Source organism: Phragmites australis, chromosome 23 (assembly GCF_958298935.1).
Source record: "Phragmites australis chromosome 23, lpPhrAust1.1, whole genome shotgun sequence".
Classification (NCBI taxonomy): domain Eukaryota; kingdom Viridiplantae; phylum Streptophyta; class Magnoliopsida; order Poales; family Poaceae; genus Phragmites; species Phragmites australis.
Window position 1 is genome coordinate 16,098,901 of NC_084943.1, and position 18,900 is coordinate 16,117,800.

At 44.9% G+C, this 18,900-nt stretch overlaps 1 protein-coding gene across 1 annotated transcript; it reads left to right on the forward strand.

The window, feature by feature from the left end:
• The first annotated feature begins 17,121 nt into the window (after positions 1-17,121).
• On the forward strand, positions 17,122-18,895 carry LOC133906377 (protein LIKE COV 1-like). The gene is made up of 6 exons (XM_062348259.1): positions 17,122-17,306; positions 17,649-17,701; positions 17,808-17,917; positions 18,028-18,195; positions 18,365-18,595; positions 18,698-18,895. The coding sequence occupies exons 1-6, from the start codon at positions 17,145-17,147 to the stop codon at positions 18,796-18,798; spliced, it is 825 nt and encodes a 274-aa protein (XP_062204243.1). The 5' UTR covers positions 17,122-17,144; the 3' UTR covers positions 18,799-18,895.
• The last annotated feature ends 5 nt before the right edge of the window (positions 18,896-18,900 follow it).

Below are 18,900 nucleotides of genomic sequence, written 5' to 3' on the forward strand. Positions count from 1 at the left end.
GGTTTTGTCCTGGTGCCCGCAAATTTTTGTGAACAAATTCAATGCTTTTTATGAGATCACAAAGTTACAAATTGAAAGTTTAATAGTGTGAACAGTAATTTCACCATTTTGTGGTGAGCCACCTGTAGTTTGTATTTTTTTTATCTCTTAATGCGGGATTGAATTTGTTTATTGGAATTTTGTATGGAATTCTTTATGAATGAAGAACATAACCTCAACTTGAGCTGGAAAATAGTTTTCAGAATATTTGAAACATGTACGTATGATTTCATTGAGTTTGAAAATTTTCAATAGTTAGGCCAGTTTCACCTTTTACACACTGATTTGTATAACGTGAACCACCGTAATAACAATGACACTGTGAATAAGAAAAATCATAATACGAAGAAGCCACCGTGATTCAGATCAAGGGAATATTGCAGGCATCTTTCGGACCCTCGTAAACAAATCCCTATGTTCTTCGTCTTCTTTACGTTAACCTCATGTCATCTATGAGGTTGATGGATATTAGAAATTAATTTATATCAATTTGTCAAGAGATCGAAATGTTTAAAAATTCTCAAAGTTAGTGCTTTACCGACTGAACTTGATTGTGTGTGCTGAACGGACATCAACTTAAATTTCCTTTCCCTTTTTCCTAGAGGTTGTGTTTGGATCTAGCACATGTTTATTGGCTTGGGATTTGATTGTTCCATCCATGTTAATTAGGTATAACTCTAGCTGCTTAGACAATATAGCTGCTTTAAGATATAAACTCAACTTCCTCTTGTTATTAATTAGTTTGACACAGTGGGAAACTGTAATGGGCTCCCTGTTCATAAGCTAGTGGCATGATTTTTCCCATTGGACTAATATCCAACCACCTTCATTATCTCGACCACTATTATCCTCTTCTATCATGCCTTTGATGACCCATCACCAAACAAACACACTACCGCATCCCCGCTCCTCCTCCTCCATCTTGGGTTTGGCAATAGATATTTGGTATCCATCATCGACCGCCATTCCCATGGCCATGTTTAGTGGTTACAGGACTTGCCGCACTGTCATCTGCTTCGCTGAACTTACGATATCTATAGTCAAGTTGCGTTGAATTTGAAAACCTAAACCCCGTTAAATAAAAAACCTAACCTACCACTACAGACCATACATCCGCACCACGAATTGCAACTTTTGTCTAGCAAACCTAAAATTGTCATTAGAGAGTCACAATACTGTCATACATTTTGGTTGCATGCCTATATATATATAAGTAAATGAAGTCTTGATATTTTTGGAGGTTTGAGAAGGAGGTAATACTAGAACTCTAGAAGTCAATCACCAAGAGCAACTCCAGAAGTCGTCCCAGGGAGCACACCTGAGAGAACCCCCTCCCCCTCCGGCAATACCCTCCATGTCGAGCCCCTCCCGAGAACTCAGGGACAATGCTCGTTATGAAGCTCACAACAGGATAGGAGGACTGGAGAACCCTCGCCTAGGCCTCACCAGGCTCACGATGTCCGAACTCGTCTGGACTGAGGGGATGATTATAGTCGGAGAAATCTTGTGGTTACCGGTTGTTAGGGTTTTCACTCACTAGCTCTGATCCGTGTGCTGACCGCGTAGATTTCAACTTGGTTCAGTAGAGAAATATAATAGAACTGCTAAACCCTTGGAGTTTCTCTTGATTTACTCCACAACCATCCTAGCCAATGGAGAGGATGAACATGTCATGACTAATTACTTCCCTACAGCTCTGGAAGGGTCAACCCGCTCATGGCTAACCAACTTGCCTCCCCCCCCCCCCCCGAGTTGATTGACTCGTGGGAGCCACTTTGTGATGTCGTTTGCACCAATTTCCAGGGAACTTACAAATATCCAAGGAAGGAAGATGACCTTCACCGCCTCCACCAAGGGTCCAAAGGGTCACTTCGGGAATCCATCAAAAAATTCAGTATCATGAGGAACATCATCCCAGAGATTACCGATCTCTCGATCATTCATGCCTTCAGACAAGGCATAAAAAATATGAGATTAATCAAAGACATGGCGATGCGATCTCCCCAAGACGTTCGAGAACTATTTGAACTAGCTGGCCATTGCACAATGACTAAGGAAGCTATCACGTGGAACCAACCAATCAACAAGGGAGACAAGTGACCTCTACTGGGCAAAGATGCCGAAGGCTCCAAGCCGGTTGAGAAGCGCAAGTCGGGCAAGAAGCAAGACAAAGCCGGAAACAAGAAGAAGATTAGGGAGCGTAATTTCATGATCACCTCCAAGAAGACCTCTGACAATGGAAAGAAGTCAGGGTCGGAGGTGGCTCAAAGAGGAAGTGGTGCACGTTCCATGAGTCAAACACGCATGACACCGAGTTCGCCGAACTTAGCTCAAGCAGCTTGAGGAGTAGAAGCAGAAGTTGCATCGCTCAGATAGGGCTTCTGTCTCCAAAAGGGCAGAAAGTGACAAAGACAACCTCCCATTTCAAAGAAGATCCCATGAAGTCAAGCACATATTTGGAGGGTTGGCCAGTTACGAATCCAAATGGCATGCCAATAACGTAGATAGGGCTAGCCTACGAGCCAGCTCAGCTCGGTCCAGCTCGTTAAGATAATGAGATGGCTCGGCTTGGCTCATTAGCGAAACAAGCAAAAATGCCAGCTCAGCTCGGCTCGTTAAAAGCTCGAGCTAGCTCATTTGGCTCGCGAGTAGCAACTTCAGCGACATGCGGGATCTGCCGCCCTTGTTTGGCGACCTGGCCGGCCTCCGCGAGCTCAACCTTAGCAACAACCATAGCTACACACTGCAAGACTGCTTCGGTCGGCTTAGCAGGAAGGAGCGGCTCCGCTTGGATTAGAACTGTGAGGAACCGTCCAACTAGTATTCTAATTAATCATTAAGTCAATCATTTTCATAATCATGATTGCAATGATTAACCAGAATATCATTCTGGTTGTCGCGGCATGTGTTTTATGTCCAAGATCAGAGCACACGCCTTTCTAACATATCTTATCACAACAAAGCTTAATAAAGAGTGAGTAATAAAATTATATTACAAGTATTTAAGTATTAATAATTTTTGACAATTTATAAAAAAAATAGAGAGTTAAGGGGACAATAAAATAGATCACCCCCAGCCAAAAGAGAAACTACGCAGTGGAAGACAAAATCTATTAACAATAAAAATAGATGGAGCCATATGCCCTTAGGTTCCACCCAAAATAACGTCACACAAGTAGTTTGCACTACTCATCCCCGTCACCTACCTCGGCAGGCGTGAAGTAGCAAAAAACTACCTCCTTCACACCGGTAGCACCTGAAAGAGCAACGTGAGTATGAAGGTACTCGCAAGACTTAATCCATATTAGGTACATATAAATAACCCAACTCCAAGTATCATTCATTTGGATGAATTAGCAAGGATCGACCATAAGGTTAAGTAAAGTTCATATGCAAAAAATAACTTTGACACAAATATGTGAGCATATATTCTTAACCATATGCACCTTTCTACCCTATAATTCTCAACATGAATCTATATGTAACTGGAACTATCATAAACATATCCGTAACAGAATCATCACAACCACATCCCAACATACAATACCACATTATCTCACATCCGTGACTCTACGACTGATGCAAATGGACAGAAACATGCTCATAACCAAGAGCGCGAAAATTTGAATTGTTCTTACACCTTGCAGGGGTACATCTTTACCGGCATGACTCAAGGACCATTCGGCTAGTGTGACCACACATGCCCACACAAGGGGTACTCGTGTCAACCTTTCTCATACCCAGAACTACCCACTTGCATATGCCCCTATGGCACCGGGGTTACCGTGAGCGTGTCCCTGATACCTATGGCTCCCCGCCACCTTGTTTCTCTTTTTCTTTTTCTCTTACACATCATAGGGCCTCAATGCAAGAGTCAACATGGCGTATGATAACCAGCTTATCTTACCATTAGATTGACATGTGGTTAGTACGGAAAGTGCTAGAGTCCACTGCAACAACGGTCCATGCTTAAACGATGCAAATGGTCTATGACATCCAGATTCCTCTTTTGACCAACCCCTAGCACTGCCCACATCTCGCCTCATCTTCCCAACTCATCCATCCCAATGTCATTATCATTGTGAACCATAAGTAAGCCCTAAGCTCGCAAGCAATGGTTGAACCATCACTCGACTTCTACCGAGGACCTATGCATTACTAAGTATTTTAGTTAACCTTTGAAGTTAGACATTAATATTATCATACCTAGGTTACAAAGATAAGGATCAATAAGAATACCAAGGTTAAGGTAATACATCAAAATAGGTTCTACCCATATCATCCGACTCTGGAACGCTAATCATGCAAACATACATAAAGCATAATTTATCATATTAGACATAATCGATCCAAAATAGTGAGTTGAGTATGCTTAGATGCTTGCCTTACTACTCTGGTGCTTGCTTGACGCTACCTGCACAACACTCACAGAACTACGATGGTCTGGTGTCACCTTAGACCACTTAGACCGTCGGTGCGACACTCTCTAAATGAATCAAGAATGCATCGCATAAACAAGTGAAAGATGGAAAAGTGTGCATATGATGCATGCTCGAACAATAATAAAGCACCGTGTTTCGAAAACATATGCAAAGGAATGCTAAACAATCCGGGTTAGAAAAGATTTGAACCTTGGATAAGACAACCTAAGTCCATAAAGCTTGGAGCTACCGACGGTCAGACCGATGTTATAGTAGCTGTCTGACCGGTGGCGTGCAGAGAGTTTAGGGCCTTGGCGATCAGACCGATGGTATGGTGGCGGTCAGACAGGCAACTAGCGGTCAGACCAGTCCTAATGGTGGTTTGACTCTTGACTATTGGGTTTTGCTGTGGTTTTGAACTAATTTACCAGCAGTCAGACCGCGAGAATCTACCAACGCCACTTTGCAAGGCCGTTGGTGAAGGCTCCGGCGAAACCTTCGACTACAAAGGGTACCAAAGTACTTCACAAGACTAGGAGAATGTTTTCTATGATTGTTTGGACAACATGCACGGTCCAAACACATGAAACCCTGTGGATGAGATCTAGATCTAGATTTAACTTGGGTTTCTCGGTTCATATCAAAACGATGAGTGACTAAAGCTAGGAAACGACAAAAAATGGCGTGAGAAGGTTTACCTTAGTGTAAGGGAACTTCCTATCGGATTGGTTAGCCTCGGGGAACCTCCGATTTGTGGATCAAGCCTCGAGGTGGTCGCTAAGCTTGAGATGAAGAAGCCCAAGAAAAGCATCTCCGACGATGGACAAGAAGGGAAAGAACTTAGGGAAGCCTCTAGGAAGCTCGAGGAAGTCCCACTATCGATCTCCGATCGTCGGGGTGGTCCTCTCCTTCTCTCTCTAAGGTTTGGGTGAGGGAGAGGGAGTGAGAGAAAAGAGAAAAGAGAGAGCGAGAGATAGTGATCGACTCACTTAAGTCGAGCCCCTGAGCTCTGGCGGTCAGACCGCGGAAGCTCCTGGTCGGACCGCAGAAAGCCCACGTGGATGCCCCTGGTGGTCAGACTGGTGGGGATCTCAGTCAGATCGAGAAAATGGTCTTTTCCCTTTTTCTTCATTTTTCTATTCTTCTTCTTCTCCAAAGTATTTAGGGCTTTCCTAAAGAGCTCTAGACCATATCCTAAGTACTTTTGGAACACGTTTGAAACTTAATTTAATAAATAAACACATAGAAACAATTTCCATGATGATTATACATGCTTAACCTCCCCCCTAACTAGAATCTCGTCTCGAGATTCAGCAAACTCAAGGAGAAAGGGACGGTGATGAAGTGGGAAGGAATTTTTTATAAATGGAAAAGAATTTTGTCGAAATCCATCAATGGACTGATAAGATAGCTATCAGACCTCCTATGCATTGGCGGTTAGACCGCAACTAGTCCCGATCAGACCGCAACACGGTTGGACCGTGAGTACGTCGGTTAGACTGAAATCTATAAAGAGAGTTTTTGGTTCCCACGGTTAGACCTCCCAAGGCTCGCAGTTTGACCGTGCGGGAGCAGAGAGCAAAATGGCCTCTAGACACCTCTGGTGGTCAGACCGGTAGAGGCGCAGTTGGACCACTAGGAGTATGTTCTCCCGGTTGAAATGATTTCTAAGTGCACTCCTTTGGAAATGATATAGTAAAATCAGGGTAAAAAGGAGCCAAAGCATGAGTCCATAACAGCTCTGTGTTAGCAAATAGAAATCTTATGTGATACAACACCAAGCAGGTACAAGATGTCAACTAAGCAGCAAAGGCCCTGAAATTGGCTCCAATGTCCATCAATATAAACTAAAAGTTTAGAATAATTCATGTCATGACCATATAGCAGCTTGATCCTTGCTCAACTACCAGAATAAGGTAGCAATTTCTGCTTTGTTTTTCTCTTTTCCTTTGGGGATGGGTTACATGAGGCACATAATACATCATTTGGGTTGCAAAAAGAGTTAAAGAAAAGCTTCCAGACAGATGAATTTTAGCGATAGGTTTTTATTTGCACTACGATATATGTGTTCACATTGTGCTAGAGGAATCTCCAGAAAATAGGGTGAGCACAAAGTAGAAGACTTTCCATCGGGCAATCAATCTCACGTACAATCACCAGTGCTAAAGCACAAAAATAGCCAAGTACCACAATTGGAAAAACAGAGTGCTATATACACTAGACAAGCATGCCACCATACCATTCCATATATATAGTGCTCCTGACAAGATAACTAGACAAGCAATTTCCCAAAATAAGGCCCTGTTTGTTTTCTGCTTCTGCTGCTGGCAGAAGCCAGAAGCCAGAAGCCTGCTTCTGAGGAAAATAAACTAAAGCTGAGAAGCTCGCTGAGAGACGCTTTTCTGAGAAGCTATGTGTTGAGAAGCCAAAAATTTATTGTAGAAGCCAATAGCCTATTTCTAAAAGCAGCTTTTCAGACAAGCCAAAAGCACAACTTTTCAGAAAAGCTCAAAAGCAGAAGCTCAAACAAACATGCCCTAAGAGCACCAGAAACCTACGTATTCTGATTGTTCGAAACTCCAAACAACATAATGATTACTGGCATAAAATTCAGCATGGTAGCTAACGATATTGACATCAAGCGCCTAATTAAACCGCTAGAACTAAAAAACTCCAGGAACAACCACTGGACCAAACCAGGATGGACTTAAGGTTTGATAAGATTCGCTTGAGCCCAAAAAATTCTAGGAAAATAAACTGCAGCTAAACACTACCGAAATTGGTCTTGCAGGCTAAATAAGAAGAACCTAATCAAACTACGGATGGAAGGAATCCACTAGTAGGGCTGCATATAGAACATGAACCTGCAACTAATTGAATTCTTCCCAGTGGCAGCAAAGAACGGGCCACCTCTTGCAACACATGGAATCGATTACGAGCAAGCTTGGGTTACTCACCATCACCATCAGAAGAAGGAATCCATCCCGAGTCTTGGCGGATATCCACTCCCACACCGGTCTAGTGCCAACAGAGGGCAGGGGCAGGGGACTGGAGGAGAGTGACGCCAACGCCTCCGGTGGCAACCCCGAGCCTTGTGGCGACTAGCAGTATGCGCGGTGGCGTGAGCAAGACTGGGGCAGCCTTTTTGCGCGTGCGACAGTTGAGGTATGACGCTGTGATGGGGATCAGTAGCAGAAGGTGTGGACGCTAGTGGAGATCTCCGTCTAGAAGGCGTGGATGAGGGAGTTGAGGTTGGCGAGCACGTGCAACCTGAGCTTTAGCGCTGGAGAGAGAGGAGATGAGAGGAGGAGAGTTCGAGAGAGGGAGGAGACAAAGGGGATCAGAGTGAGAGAGAGAGGATGAGGAGAGAGGGGCGCACAACGCAGAGGAGATAGGAGAGAGCAGACGTGAGGCTTGCAAGCTAAAAGTTTATTGAAGTGGATTTTCGGGCCCGAACTCATATTAGTGTCGGTTCATATTTACGAACCGACACTGAAGTATTAGTGCCGATTGGCAACTAAAATCGGGACTGATAATGAGTATCAATGCTGGTTCAACCTGGCTTGATTGTTGATCGAGCTCAGAATGTTACGAACCGGCACCAATACTTCATCAGTGCCGGTTTGTGCCTAACCGACATTGATGGGGCAGCATGGATGACCTATTCCGTTGTAGTGCCAACACCTCAACTTATATAGACATCGTTAATGGGCTATCACGTTGGAAGACCATTAGGATTCTAATCCCTCACAGATCATTATTTGTAAAGCCCACATACAGATTCAATTTGAATGAGTGATTACCTCTAGGTTATATCACTAATAGGTAATGTGAAACTGAAAAGTTTTTTCAAAGATAACACCTTTCTCCTTTTCATCTTCGCTACAAAAATGTTGGGCAGTGAGATTTTACCGCAACATCTAAAGAAGGTTGTGCCATTATCAAGAATTATTTACTTTTCTAGTTGAATGCTAGTTGAAACATAAATTTTAGAATGACAATAAAGTTATGCTTCATATAATGTCGCATGTTTCCCTTATCTAAGATGGAGAATGTGGCTGCTGCAATGCACTTGTCAACTTAAGGAATTGATGAAGAACTTTTGCATGCAGTTGATGCAATTCTTGAGCCTGTGAAGAACTTGACCTTAAGGCTAGCAATGGGTTGGAGCGGGTAGGGTGCATGTGGATTTTAGACCTGGAAGAGTCATGGGTTAGGGATCCGATAAGTGTTCAGGTCGGACGTGGGGGTAGTTTTTCGCCTGTGAGTGCCCGATAACGGGTGCATAACACCAGCCCAGCCGCCGATGCCGGCTAACCCTAGCCTGTTCCCATGGTCCCGCCTACTGCCCCTCGTGCCCACCATTGCCGGTCTTGATGCCGCTCCCGCTGCTGCTCGCTCCCACCGTGCCACGCCACCGAGCCGCCACCCGCGCTGTCGGGTCCCCGTTGGGTTCATGGCCAGGGGCACAAAAACTTTGACAAGATAATACCCATGCGTTGCAACGAGAGCCAAAAACTTTGATGAGATAATATTGTTAATTGTGTGAACCACGCACATGTTCACATCGTTTGTTGCAATAAACTTTAAGCAAGAATTGTGCTAAGATATGTAACAAAGGAAGAACAATGAAGGAGATATGAGGCAATGAATGAACACTTACCATGCAAACCTACACCAACGCAGTCAAATAAAACCAAAAATCAGTGGTGGACACAACATGAGGGGCAAAGCAAAAGGAAGAAAGGATGGAACTTTAGGTATATCATATATGTGGGACACTCAAAATTTGAATTATGTGAATAATGCCTAAAACAAAGGAATACCTAATATCAACTAATCATGTCAGTTACTGATTAACCACTTAAAGTTTTGGCTTAGTATGATCTAAAAAGTGCATCAATATTTTTTCACAGAATCAAGTTATTAATCAGTGAATAGCTTCCACGAATCAAATTGAAAATATATTCATTCAACCAAAAAAGTACATATTTTGAACACGAACTGAAATACCACTACACACCCACCAAATTCCAAATTAAAAAAAATGAATTTGCACTCATTTTCTTTGTACGGAAATGACAAAAAAGGTCCCTAAATCCTACTTTATATGGAGCATCCCTTGAGCTCCATTAAAGTGGCAGCACCTCCACATACTTCAACAAACCTTTGCTCTCACTCGTCCATGTCAAATACTTTAGCGATATACTATTGGTACTTGCACCTATGGATACTTCAATCAAGGAGTAAAGAGTACAGATTGAATTTACCAGCCATAAAAAACTTGACATCATAATTATGAAATTATACATGTGTTGTAGTAGGAAACAATATGAAATTAGAGGACACAACGGTGATAGGATCAGAAAACGAAAAGCTTGCAAGTCAAATAACAGGGAAAAGCACATGAAAATAATTGAATAGTACACTTATACGTCTGTGAACAATCTGACAAATAGCAAAAACATATGGCAAGGAAAAATAGTGTGAAAGACCGATCAATACAACTATACAAGATCAAGGCATTCAATCTGATTTATAGGAATTATAGGCATATTATTTTCTGAGTTAATAATTATACATATCATATTTAATGCTAAATTACGTTATACGCAACTGGCTTGTATATATGATCATGATGTAGGAATCGGTGACGTCCTAGGGGGTGAATTAGGACACTTAAAACTATTTTGGCTCCAAAAAATAACATAAGATAAACCTATATCAATTTCTATCTAAATATGCTCTAGGTTTATCTAGTGTATCTACTCTACTGATCAAGGCGCTTGCAACCTATCTAAGAAGGTAAATTGCAAGTAAGTAATGTGGAAACGTAAATAAGGTAGAGAGAGCAAACTCGGTATAAGAATTTTTTTCCCCGTGGTATCGATGGCATGAATATCACTCCTAGTTCACGTTAGAACTCCACAAAGGATATGCTCCTGGTCGGCACCCGGTCACGGCCTTGGAGCCACCGAGTCACAAAGACAAGGCCTCCACCCGGATGAGCCATCAAGCCACCAAGGCAAGGTCTCACCACTAGCCTCTCTACCGGTTCCTCACCGCTGTGATCACTTCGGAGCTTGAGCCATAAAGGCAAGGGTCTCCGCATCCCAGCACAATCGCCTTGCCACCGCTTCACACCAAGTTGGAGGGTCAACAAGCTTGTCAATGAGTCACTAAGACTCCAAGGTGCCAGCGTACCAAGAGGTACATTGTTGGACCACACTTTGATCCACTCTCTAGGCAGCAATCACTTAGCAACTCACTCTCTAGGCCTATAAGCACTAATAACTCACTAATCTTGTGCTTAATCACTTTGGATGATCACTTTAAGCACTTTGGTGGCTTGAATATCTTCTCAGGTGTATATGAACTTCTCTGGGCTCCATGACACTCAAATGACTGAGTGGAGGGGTATTTATAGCCTCAAACTCACGCATTAGCCATTAACCCAACGGCTCTAAAAAGCTGTTAATACCGGATGATCCGGTGAGTACACTCTCACAAACTAGCCGCTGGAACACCACTCAAATCTCTATGAACACCGGATACTACGGTGTATACTCCATCTTTATCACCAGACTTTCTGGTGAGTATACCTTAGCCATCCGAACCAATATCTTCTCTGTGTAAATTGCTCTGGTGTATTCTCCGGTGCACATCACTTCATCACCAGACCATTCGGTGCTTTATCCTCTGCCAGCCGAGCCAATGCAACCATCTCTGAAAAATATGCTCCGGTGTAGATATTTTCAGAGCACCGAACCTTCCGGTGAGGTCACTGCATTCTCTCCCTTTGTCAACAATGCTATAGTGCATTCCTTCGGTGAGTTCAAATCAATCACCAGACTATCCGGTGGGGTCTTCTTCTTCATTATCTTTGCACTGTTCATTGCCCAGTGCACTTCTCTTCATCACCGGACCTTCTAGCGTGTTGACCTTCGATCTTCAACAGCTGCAATCTTCTCTGGTGAAAATGCTCTGGTGTGTATCCTCCTCTGAGCACCGGATCATCCGATGTGGTCAAATGCTTTTAGACACAATGCTCCGATGTGTTCAACCATGTGAACACCGGACCATCCGGTGAAGTTATTTTTCCTGTGACTTCTCCAATTCAACCAAACTTTTTCTCGGCTTCTGTGGCTTCTTCATGTATTGCATCCATGAGACTTACTAACATATATTCTTGACAAACATGTTAGTCCCATTGACTATGTTATCATTAATCACCAAAATCACAACATGGTCTAATAAGACCATTTTCGCTACAATCTCCCCTTTTTTGATGATTGATGACAATACAATCAAAGCAAGTGGCAAATAACAAATAATTCCAAATGTAAAGATCATAAATGAGCATAAAGTCTTACCACATTGCTTGGATGCATATTCTTACCACTTAGTCCCCTTATGTTGTGGCTCCCCCTTTCTCCATTGCCACTATCTCCCTTGATTTTATCTAAGCAAGAGATTCTCCCCCTTTGTTAATCTTCATGTATCTTGCACTTGCTACAATCTCCACACATTGTTCATTTTGCATTCCTTATTTTAGTCGTCAAACTTCTCCCCCTTTGTTAACAATCTTCCAAAAAGGACTATATGCACAAGTTGAACTTAAGGGGAAAGCCATTAGAGCACATGGAAGAGAGCTTCACAAATCATAATCCAATTAAAAAGATACCAATTGTAGGAATCACACTACAAAAGAATGATACCAATTGAAAGCTATAAAAGCACATGGATCATAATTCATGAACTCACACAATATAGTTTAAACTCCCCTTATATGTGTGCATACATATGATGAGAAAGAAGCATATGCACAACTAGATAACATATCAAGATAGAAAGTTTAAGCTATATTATGCATGGAGGTAGCTTAAATGAACAAAGATTTGATAATGATACCAATTGAAACGTTTGAGCATTGCATACCTCTGGAGATATATTGATTGCTCCATGAGACTACAAGAGATGCAACTTGAAACACATGTTAGTCTCAAAATCATAACCTATACGATATACTCCCCTTGAATGTGTGCATACAAGTGTTGAATACTTGTGAGATATACGCACTTGTTATTGATAACAATGGAGACTTATCCTATAGATTGGATCATGGCACATAAAAGATATCAAATGTAAAATTAGTGCCATAGAAGAAACCTACAACTAATAAACCATGTAGGTTGGTCATGGATAAGAGAGAAATACAAGCAACCTAACATATGAAAACCTACACTAGGCATTACAATAAATTGAAATAAGCACATGTAATCCTAGACAAGACAAATGAGTTAGAAGCAAAACAAAATGCATGAACAAGAATCTAGCTACACTCACTTCATCACCGGACCATCCGGTGCGTTATCCTCTACCAGCCGAGCCAATGTAACACTCTCTGGAAAATATGCTCCGGTGTACATATCTTCAGATTACCGGACCTTCCAGTGAGGTCATTGCATTCTCTCCCTTTATCAACAATGCTCCGGTGCATTCCTCCGGTGAGTTCAAATCAATCACCGGACTATCCGGTGGGGTCTTCTTCTTCTTCGTCTTTGCACTGTTCATTCAATGAACAATTACTAAAAGCATCCAGGTAGAACAGTGCACAAGCAGATTGTTCTTCTCTAGTCTAGGTTCCTTTTCTCCATTAGGATATATGGTGCAATCTAGCCATCTAACTCAGGATTGTAGCTATAGTATTTAAAACAATTAAAATGGTAGCAACCTGGCCATCAACAACTCAAGGACTAACATTAGTGTGCAGCCACTTTCTCAGACCATCATAAACCTAAAATATCATGCAAGTAGTAAACATAAAAAAATAGCATAATCAAGTATCATTGATATCAATCTGTCAAGCAAGAACTATCTGATTATATAGAGAAGAATATATACCATTGTCTAATAGAAGCAATAGCATGTGAAAAAATATAAGAACTATCAGATATTTGAGCATGAGAAAAAAATCACCAAACAAACAATGAACATAGAAACCTTACCATATCATTTTAGCCCCCAGATTCTATATGTTGCTCTACCGGTAGCAATATGCCAACCCAAATTCCAAATTTCAGGAAAAACAACAGCAGTTCAGATATAGGAATGCACCGATGCAGCCACAACTCAAATCTGATAAAGAGAAAATGTGGCAATAAATGCTTAGTGAACAGGCTGAGTACTTCGAAGGACAAAAAGATATCAAGCAGATGAAAAAAAAGTGCAAAAAACGATGAGTAGTAATAGCAGAACAATTTATGAGGTACAATGGCAAAAACACCACTTGAAGTACAATGGTAAACCCTTATGTACAACATATCAATATTTTTCATTTGTTTTTCCCTACCAAACATCATAGTAGATAGATCATGTGCATAATGCAGTTCAAATCTAGCCTCCTATGTAATCTACCAAAATATCAAAATTTCAAAAAAACAAAAATAGTGAAAGACTGCCAATCCTATACCAAGAAAAGGTATGGTTTCCAATGCACATGCAGCACATTAGCTTAAATCTACAAACGACTATACCATTTATTAAGTGCAGTAAATAGCTTTGCATGAAAAGGGAGAGAAATACCCATGAACACCACTTGCGGCACACAAATGAGCATGCCCCAACTGCACAAAGGAAAGCAGCAAGAGAGAGCTTCACAAAACTGAGTTATATGTACTGGAAAGGAAAGGACGAGAACCTCATTGTCGGTGAAATTGGATCGGGGGGTCCCCGAGTCCCGAGGCCAGGACAGCGCAGTATCACGTGGCGCCATCCCTCGGGGGTTGCCTTCCCGAGAGGTTCCTGAGGGCTCGAGGAAGACCAGTTCCGGGATGAGGTGCTCGGGGCCACGAGCAGTTGGCCCACGAGTACACACAGGTTCCCGAGGGCCTGAGCAAGACCAGTTCCGGGATGGGGTGCTCGAGGTCACAAGCAGTTAGCCCCTGAGTACCCACAGTTCCCCGAGGATCCGAGAAGACCATATCTGGGAGAGGGCGCTCGGGGCCACGAGCAGTTGGCCCCCGAGTACTCGGAGTTCCCCGAGGACCCGAGAAGACAAGTTCCGGGAGAGGGTGCTCGGGGCCAGGAACGGTGGTCCCCGAGTACCCACAGTTCCCTGAGGATCCGAGAAGAGCCAGTTTCGGGAGGGGGTGCTCGGGGCCACGGACAGGTGGCTCCAGAGTACCTGAAGTTCCCCGAGGACCCGAGAAGAGCCAGTTCCGGGAGGGGGTGCTCGGGGCCACGGACAGGTGGCTCCCGAGTACCCACAGTTCCCCGAGGACCCGAGAAGACTAGTTCTGGGAGGGGGTTCTAGGGGCCAAGGACAGTTGGTCCCCGAGGACCCGAGAAGAGACATATCTAGGAGAGGGCACTCGGGGCCATGAACAGTGGTCCCCGAGTACCCAGAGCTCCCCGAGAATCTGAGAAGCCCCTTGCCGGTAGACCCCACAAGGGCTCAACGGTAAGGTGTCAATCGGTGGGAGGCAGGTGTCAATTGGTGGGAGGCAGGTGTCAATCGGTGGGAGGCCCGATGCTGCATTTAAGAGGGAGCGTGTCCTGTCATTTCCAACCACTCCCCCACGCTTGTCGTACTGAGTACATCAGTCCCTGCCACCGCCTGGTAGGAAGGCGTGGGGATATTTAATACGACGGGTCCCATCGTACGTCACCCTGCGGGGCAGTTCGGTGGCTGGCTGGTGGTCCCCCCCTGCACCTGCTAAAGCTGGGATGTGAAGGCCGATGGGACAACCCAAGGGGCGCATTTTCAACCCCTATAACATCAAACTGTGGACCCATGATGGTTGTTTCCCATTTATGATTTATGGGAACTTGTGCCCTTGTTCTGGGCACGCCCTGAAAAGCCTCCCCCCGGTTGTATAAGAGAGGGGAGCACTTCGTAGAAAGGGGACGGGATGGAGAAGGAGGTCGATAGGCTCCGGATAGATGAGCTTAGAGGAGAATCAAGCTAAGTGAAGGTGGACACACTCAGAGAGTCTGGCACTTGAAGACCCGGGCTCAAGATAGATAGAACACCAACACCTTGTAACATAGATCAGCTCGAGAGAGCTGGAGATCCAGAGAAAGGCATTCCAAGAGCCTTGATAATACATCACACACACAGGAGTAGGGTATTACGCCTCTGTGCGGCCTGAACCTGTATAAATCCTTTGTGCATCCAGTTCCACCAACCGACGATCATCCATCCCGCCTAGATTCCATACATTCGCATTAATCCCACGCACGAGGCGGATCCAGAATCAGCCCCTGGCCGAATCTCAAAAGGGGGTCCCTCAGGATCCCCGCTCGCGGTGTTCATACACCGACACTCATGGATGAAGATTTCATAGCACTATTATGATCAAATGCCTCATGACTTTTGACATATTTATCAAAGCAACTTCAATTTGTGTCTCACCAATCAGAGACAATGATTTGTATCAAAACAGAAATCAACATAACCGTGCAACGAAAATTTCTAGAAATTGAAAAGAACTGGGATGCCGAGTTGAGAACCTTCTTTGTATGATTAGGAGCAGCAGCCTAGAAAGGAGGGCAACCACCGTCTGCTTTCACGGCTGGGTCGTGCTGACACCACTCATGGATGGGTGATGCAGGCCATCAAAATGCACATCTAAACAAACTCTCTCATAGCCTCGCTACTCACACTAAATTGGAACCCTAATCAGCGAACAAAATTGAAAAATTGACTACAAAATCAACAAATCAGAAGTTGAATCACATAGATCGGAGCACAAGCATCAAAATCATCATTGATTCATGCACCTTCGAAATTCTGGCCTCGTTGGCTGAGTTGATGACGAAGTCGACTTCGAGGTTCAACGGATAGCCTCGCCAGAGGTAGATCTTCAAGTTGATGTCATGGTCGACGGGGAACTCGGACGTGTCGTAGCCCCCGGCCCCGACTACCGCATCGTCACCAGTGAGCGGGTCAAAGAAGGAGAGGAAGGACGTGATGGGTGTCTCTGATCCGGTAGCGGTGGGGGAGTGAGCAGAGATGCACAAGTCGGGGTTGTTCCAACACGTGGACCTGGTTGAGCATCACGTTCGGCTCCACCCTGCCAACGGTTGGCACCAAAGCCGCCGCAAAAGCCATCGGGGAGGCAGAGGCTGACGCGACCGCTGGCGAGCGGTGCTGCATGGCAATGACCGGATCAAAGACGCTCTGGTGGCTGCGGGACGCTTTGGAGGTGGGGCACTCGGGTGGCGGTGGCTTGGCATCGAGGCATACGAGAGGGATTAGGGCTTAGGCGGCGTCCAACACATGAGAGGAATTAGGTCTTGGGCGTCCAAGTGCACGTTGGAAGGAAAAAAAATCAGACATAGACAGATTCAAGGAAAAAATCGGACATACATCGTGGGAGGAAAAAAAATCAGGGGTAAACCGATCGAAAAGCAGGACAGAACAAAGCTCAATATATGGATTAGAGATTTTTTTAAAGTAGGAGAGAAGATTCCAGTAGACTAAGGGGTGAGGAATTCTTGCGTACAGAGACAAGTGAAGGGGTGGGTCCACGGGCCCAGCCACACAGGCCTCGATCGAGGTCCCACCAGCTCCGCGGCCGATCCGGTGTTTCCGTTGGCACTTCCCGCGCAAATTGGTGCGGCTGCGGGCAGCGCAGGTGGAGCGCACACACGTCACGTACTGCTGGGTCAGAGAGCGCGATGGCCGGGAGGGAGAGGGACCGGGAGCTGCTCCTTGCGGTGGTGGCCGGCGAGCCTGCCGTTCACGACGACGACTCCGAGCCGACCACCCCGGTGAACGTCGGCTCGCCGCCGACCTCGGCGCGCGCGCAGCACCTCCACCACCACCCCACAGGCATCGAGGTGATTGATCCGCTTTTTCTATTCGTGGTGACACGAGCATCTGGCAGTGCGAGAGCACGCAGATCTGAATCATAGGATTTTAGGGCGGCTGGAGACGCATCAGCTCCATCTGGAACATAGAAATTTTGCAGAAATCAATACAATGCCCGCAAGAATCATGCAAAATTCCTATCTTCTGAACGGGCTAATGTTTCCGGTCATCCAAATTCGGTCCATGGCTATGTATTTCGTAGATTTTGTTGCACCATTTTGCGTTGTTTCGCTGCTGCAAACACACGAACACACGATTACAGACAGATGATGACTCCAATATAATGTTGTTGATTGCTTCTCATTGTGCAGGCATTTTCAAGAGTGATACGGAGCTGGGCATGGAAGAAGTTTATGTCTGGATGGTGCGCACCTTGTACCAATACTGTAGTTTGCTCTCTCTCCTCCTCATATCGTTTGGCCAGTGACCATTCGCAGATAACTGAACCAGTGCTCTGCACTCTGCTGCAGCGTCATCCTGCTTCCGATCGCCATCACCTTCTACACGACATGGTGGTTCATCCGCTTCGTCGACGGCTTCTTCTCGCCGATCTACATCCATCTCGGGATTGATCTCTTTGGTAGCTCACAACATGCCGTTGATTCAGTCTGAAGAAAATGTTCTGTGAAGATAAGTTATGACAGCTTCGGTTTCTCAGCAATTGATGATGACCACTTTCATCTCGGGCAGGTCTCGGGTTTGTCACCTCAATCACCTTCATCTTCCTCGTCGGCGTGTTCATGTCGTCGTGGCTGGGCACCTCCCTTCTCGGTCTTGGTGAGTTCTTCATCAAAAAGATGCCGCTGGTGCGCCACATCTACTCGGCTTCCAAGCAGATCAGCGCTGCGATATCGCCAGGTTCAAAGCTCATTCTGAACAGAATTTTACAAAACAATATTTGGCAGATTTTTTCGCCGTAAATTCATACTCGTAGATACTCCCTCCGGTTACAAAGAAGTGAGTTTTGGGTTGCGCGTCGATGTCTAAAACTTCACTAATTTACACTTTCTCGTGTCGATCATTTCAGACCAGAGCTCGCGGGCCTTCAAGGAGGTGGTAATCATACGGCATCCCAGGATCGGCGAGTATGCGCTGGGCTTCATCACGTCGACGGTGGCGCTGCGCGGCGCGGGCGGACGCGGTGACCAGGAGCTCGCCTGCGTCTACGTGCCGACCAACCACCTCTATCTCGGCGACATCTTTCTCATGAGCCGCTCCGACGTGATCATACCGGACCTGTCCGTCCGGGAGGCCATCGGTAATTAACAACAGCCTCATCGCCTTTCTACTTGTGCTTAGAGCAGATGAAGAGCCGGAGGTATTTCGATTTTGTACGATCTGAATGCAGAGCTTGTTGCAGAAATTGTGCTCTCCGGTGGCATGTCTGTGCCGAAGATCATATCGGCGGTGGACGGGGTCGTCGGCCTCGGCCACCATGGCCGTGCAGTGAATGGCCCCTAAGTCATTCTTACAAGCAGCCGTGGGATCCAAGGATTCTGATCTTCACAGCTTCGTTCTTGTTTTCAAGGTTCTGAATGTTTAGATGGCAGATTTAGGGTTTAT